At 41.6% G+C, this 5,786-nt stretch overlaps 1 protein-coding gene across 1 annotated transcript; it reads left to right on the top strand.

Annotated features, from left to right (window-relative positions):
* The first annotated feature begins 3,888 nt into the window (after positions 1-3,888).
* Positions 3,889-5,515, top strand: SARC_05061 (CAMK/CAMKL/CHK1 protein kinase). Its single transcript, XM_014301088.1, has one exon. The coding sequence runs from the start codon at positions 4,031-4,033 to the stop codon at positions 5,189-5,191; it is 1,161 nt and encodes a 386-aa protein (XP_014156563.1). The 5' UTR covers positions 3,889-4,030; the 3' UTR covers positions 5,192-5,515.
* Positions 5,516-5,786: the final 271 nt, after the last annotated feature.

Raw genomic sequence — 5,786 nt, 5'->3', positions numbered from 1 at the left:
ATATACTCACACACACACACACGCACACACACACACACACATATATATATATATATAAATGATACTCAGGTACAGCTAAGTGAACATTGCGATGTAAAGCGAGAAAAGGTGAAGAATCTCAGTAGGGATTATTATATCAATATGTCCGTAAAACGTGTGGGCAAAAGCAGGCACTGCGATAGTGGCCACCCGGTTTTAAACTTTGGCCACAATATATAGCGCTTTGTTAAGAATGCGACCACTATGTCAACCCTTGGTCGCAAGTATAAGCGTCAGATTTAGTGGTCGCAAGGTTAAGCGTCAGACTTAACTGACGCAGGCGAAAGCTTCAAGTTTAGCGGTCGCAGGCGTCAGCGTCAGACTTGGTGGTTGCAAGTTCAGGTCGTAATTCTAACGCGTCAGTCGAGAGCGTCAGACACAGTGGTCGCAAAACCAAAAGGTAGACTTAGTGGTCGCAGTCTTAACCATCTCCAATATGAAGGCCACCTATCACACTCAATTTGCCTCTGTTTTCTCTCTCGACGGCTATGCAAGGCTTCTTTATTATTATCTTTGTTGCCAATCACTGGTGCGAGTCTGGGCGGATTTCGGATCCAAATTTCAATTACTTCGTATAAGAATGCCAATTTTGTTACAAAAAGAAAGTATTTTATGGTGGCGGTGTGGCGATCGCGCCCGCCCGGGACGGGTAACCGTCCATGCCGTCCGTACCGTCACGTTATTATCTACTCTGGAATCATTGGAATGTGCACTTTTTCTAGAATAAATTGTTTTTGATGGTATGTACGTAGTTGCTTTTTTTGAAAAACAAAATAAAAACAACATTAAATAATTATTTGCTTTTTGTTAAAATAAAAAGACTTTCAATTCAGTTTCTGAGTTTCAGACTTTCCGGTAAGGCCAATCAGAAATGAGGAAATATCACTATCTGTTACACATGCTGCTTCTGATCTTCTCTCTTTGTCACTTTGAGACTTGAGTGCTTTCTGGTGGGGTTATTTATACTTAGGCGTGACTTATCTTTTCTCTCTTTCTCCTCTCCTTTTTTTAAAGACTGTGAATATGGCCACAGGTATAATTTTCTTTATTCTATGGACACAGTCAACAGTCAACACTCATGGTGTGGACTTTGCTTTTACAGTACTTTTAACTTTTTGGGACTTTCGTGATCAACTGATAATGAGAGAGTGGCAGTACATAGTGACGCAATTCTACAGAGTACGGACTACAGAGAGACAGAGAGAGAACATTTACTTATTTAGCATTTACTAAATAAATATAATATGTAGTAAATACTAAATACACTCTACAAGTAGAGAGCGAGCTCTAGAGCAGTAGAAATGTCTTGAAAGTGTATACAACTGTACATAGAAACTACTTTTTGTTTATTATTATGAAAATGGCTACATACATATACATTCACAATACAGTAACGATAAAGTTTAAATGAGAGACACGACTCAGTATGTAGTGAGTAGCGAGTAGTGACTACCTACTACTCTATCTCTTTCTATCAGACCTTCAGAAGTGACTGAACGAACTGGAAATTGGAATCCGGCACTGGGGCCCAGCGGCCCAGCGCCCCAGCGGCCCAGCCCCTACTAGTAGAGAGTAGGGCCCCTGGGCCCAGGCCCTCTACTATAGAGTAGGCCACAGGGCCTAGGCGAACCTTATTACGATATTTTATTTCAACGTATACAACTATACATTGTTGCGTATAAACGTACAAAAATATAAAGAATGGGTATAAAAAGCAATCAGACTTCAGCTCCATTCTCCCTTTTTTCATACATATTTATTATTTAATTTATGCCTTCTTCTAGCAAAATGAAACACTTTTTTTCCTTTTGTTTTTCTCCTTTTGCCTCACATGAAGGCATCCCAAAAAAATCATTATTTTGCACCTCACTCACTGTGACCTCGGTGTGACCTCAGTGCCCAAATATTGCACCCAAATAAAACAAAAATAGAAGCCAAATTAAAGTATGCGTTTGAATGTAGCTCCTGTGAACGTAACGAGGTTTTAAAGAAGCTTTTTGTTTGAAAAAAAAAGACTGACAACCTGTTCTACTCACCTTATGACCTTTGTAAACGTAAATAACGACTAATAATAACGTAGCTAGCCACCGAGTCACAGACTCACAGACTCACAGGAGTAGAGCGAAGAGTCAAAGGCGCAGGTGGCACAGCCGCATAGCCGCGCACTCGCACAGCCCACTGGACACAGGCCCACAGCCCACGCCCCACAGGCCACAGGCCACAGGCTAGCCGCCAGTATGTATGTAAATTGTAAATACATTATGAATATGTATTTGTATATTTTGTAATCAGTAAAAGACGGTTTGGAAGCGCTACTTTGTTTTAGGGTCCCCCGGCCCCCACCCCCTGCTTTTTGGATTTTTGGTGCATTTTGCACTTTTAAATTTTGTACACATATAGGCACATTTTGACCCAATACAATACATATTGGCATGCTCTATCGTGTATGTCGCTCTCTAGACCTCTATTAATAAATACATACTGCACTGACTGCAGTCCCAAACACTTTGTAAAATATCAAATAATATTTTTTTTCTCAATATAAACAACAATCTTAGGGTTTGAAAATGTATCACAAACTAGAGGGCACAACTAGGGTTCAATGCCGATATTGAATTTTGTTATCTCCCCCCCCCCTGTATTTTGGGGCGAAAATAAACCCTAAAACAAAGTAGCACATTTGAACCGCCTAATATGTACTACAAATATAGTTGTATTTCTGAATTAAGTATGTACTATAGTATTGTTTTTTAAATTATTATTTTTGTTTTAACACTTCACACGAGTCAGAATCACAGATTCTCTCACGCGCGCGAGTTGACAGTTTGTCACTCGACAGTGGCAATGAGTCGACACTCGTGAGTCGTGAGTCGTGAATCGTGAGTCGTGAGTCGTGAGATGAGTCGTGAGTCGTGAGGCGTGATTACAACCGACAACTCGACACTCGATAGTGTCGGCTGTCGAGAGTGCTGTGTTGACTTTTGAGTGCCGAGAGTTGTCGACAGCAGCGAGTACTGAGTAGAGTACAACACTACGCAAGCTTTTTTTTAAAATTTGGGTTGTTGTATATTGTTTTGTAAGACGAAAAAGAGAATAGTAGAATACTGAGTGCCTGAGTCTTGAGAGGCTGGGGGCCTGGGGGCCTGACTCCTTTCCTTAGTCTGCACCTGCAGGCTGCAGAGTGACTGCAGTCCTGGAGTCCTGCACTCATCAGCCGGCTGCCGCCCGGCGCCCGCCGTTAACCTCAGGTTGTATGTAAATAGATTGGCATTTGACATTTAACAGCCTGAACTCATGACGGCCTGACACGTCACACGACACACGCTGACACGCTAACTACCAGGCCCAGCCGGACACTCCGACTCTTGCCAGTTTTGAGTTTTCACTTGTCAGTTTTGAGTTTCGGAGTTTCCTAATTTCCTTGCAGTTCCTGTCTATTTTTCAGAAATAGATCTAATGAACACTATGTAATGTATGAATGTCAATTTTTTTTAAGAACAAAAACCAGGTATGTGTCAATAATATATTTTAGTATGTACGTACATACTTAGAAGGCTAAGGTGTCAAATGTTTTTTTCAACAATATTTGTGGTTGACTCTCTACGTGATAAAAATGCAATAGATTGTTCAATGTAAACAATTAGATCTTGTATATTTATCAGTGCGAGTGAAGTTGTGAATACGACTGTATGTAGTTTTTTTCAATAGTATGCGAGGAACTTCCATCACACTTCTTGGAAAAGTTCTCTGTCGCATGGACAATTGAACACTTCTCTTATAACGGATGTCCTTTACGCTCGGCTATATTAAAAATTACAATATGAGTTATGTAGGTGGTTGTTGGGAAGACTCAAGACAACTTGCAAAATATGCTTTGCAAACCACTACCGTTCATTCAAAACACGCAGAGTGCAATGAGAGTGCTAGCATAGAGGCACACATACTGCAAAAACCGTTAACAAGTTACAGCATAGCTAACCCTGCCGACGAGATGTGCTCACAAGAAGTGGGTATTCAGATGTCTTCGAAAATACTGAAAGGAAATTCAAGAATTCGAGGCTTTCCAATTAATATGTATAACACTCATTATCACAAATACGGTGATGTCCAGGACTTACTGCGCGAGTATGTTGTCATCAAAACACTCAGTCAGGGTAGTACCGCTGAAGTGTTCTTAGCCAAGGAAAGGGCTACAGGCGCCTTAATGGTTGTGAAAGAACAAAGATTGGAAAAGTCGGACATCGCCTTCGTCGACCGAGAAGCCATGTTACACAGTCGGTTGCACCATCCTAATATCGTAGCCTTGTACGAAACTGCCAAGAATAATGAGGTCATGGTCTTATTACAGGAATATATGGGGGGAGGTGAGCTGTATAGTGCGGTCATTCCAAATATAGGGGCACATCCCATGCGCGTGCGCCATTATTTTACACAGCTGGTGTCTGCAATTAGATATATGCATGACGTAGGGGTGGCCCATCGAGACATCAAGCTGGAGAATGTATGTCTGGATTCGAGTAAGAAGACAGCAAAGCTAGTCGACTTTGGACTGTCTGAGTGCGTGAATGAACGACCCGGTGCTCTTTATAAGCGACATGTGGGTACAATTCCCTACATGGCCGCAGAACTATGGTACAATCAAGATGCCACGTACGTTGAAGTGGATATCAAGGCTACAGATGTGTGGGCGTTGGGCGTGTTGCTTTTCTGCTTGCTTGTTGGTCGCTTCCCTTGGGGAGAAGCCTCGCATCGTAGTAAAGAGTACCAAATGTATTTGCGCCATGACTTCACACAGCAGCCCTGGAGAACCATTCCCGATACACAATCCACGCTTTTAATACACATGCTGGACGTCAATCCTGCGAGGAGATGGACCAGTGCCCAGGTGGAGCGTTACATCTACACACATTGGGCGGTTGTAGGTGAACCCCAAAATCCCAATGCCGACGAATACCCATATATGGGGAAATGTAGAGACTTCAAACACTCCAGAGATGAACACGACGATTCCAGTGATTCCGGGTTGGGTGGCACCCACAGGTTGGCCACGGATAGCAGAATCGAGAGCATGAATACATCCTCTAATACGTTATACGGTACACATACCCCTGTACCAGGTGGGTCGCCACATCTTCAAGCCCTTGTCGATTGAATAGACCTCGACCAATAACACAAAGACAGTACATAATTTCATAGAGAAAATCGGGTCACCAGGATTGTAAGCGTGAATTGCTTTTTTCTGACGCATTCGATTGAGCTCGTTAAATGGCGACTGAAGCTTCTAGGGTTATGAGCTTGCACAATAATGTTATCAGTAATTAGAACATTAGGAATATAATATTGCTAATACAAACAAAGAAAAATATAATTTTAGACTACGAATAAGGGGACAAATTGGTTAATCACCACTGCCTGCAAGGTGACTACTTGTAGAACTCAGTGTAGTACACGACCAATAAAATATATATTATAAGGCCTTCTATCCACCCATGGTCAAAAAATGTTGCACGGTCAAACTTGTTCAAAAACACGCACACACATAAATGTACGCCGAGATTTTACTTGGTTACGAAAACTTCCATCCCTGCCGTTTGTCAATCGATTGGGATGGCGCACTTAAGTATTCCTAGGCTTCACGCCCATAGGTATGAAGCGAACAAACAAAATAATAAAGTACACAAACACAAACACACACACAGATATATAAATATTTATATATATATATATATTACATATATGTATACTAC

This window comes from Sphaeroforma arctica (genome assembly GCF_001186125.1).
Source record: "Sphaeroforma arctica JP610 unplaced genomic scaffold supercont1.309, whole genome shotgun sequence".
Lineage (NCBI taxonomy): Eukaryota > Ichthyosporea > Ichthyophonida > Sphaeroforma > Sphaeroforma arctica.
The sequence above is the reverse complement of the archived record's forward strand: the minus strand, read 5'-3'. Positions and strand labels throughout refer to the sequence as shown.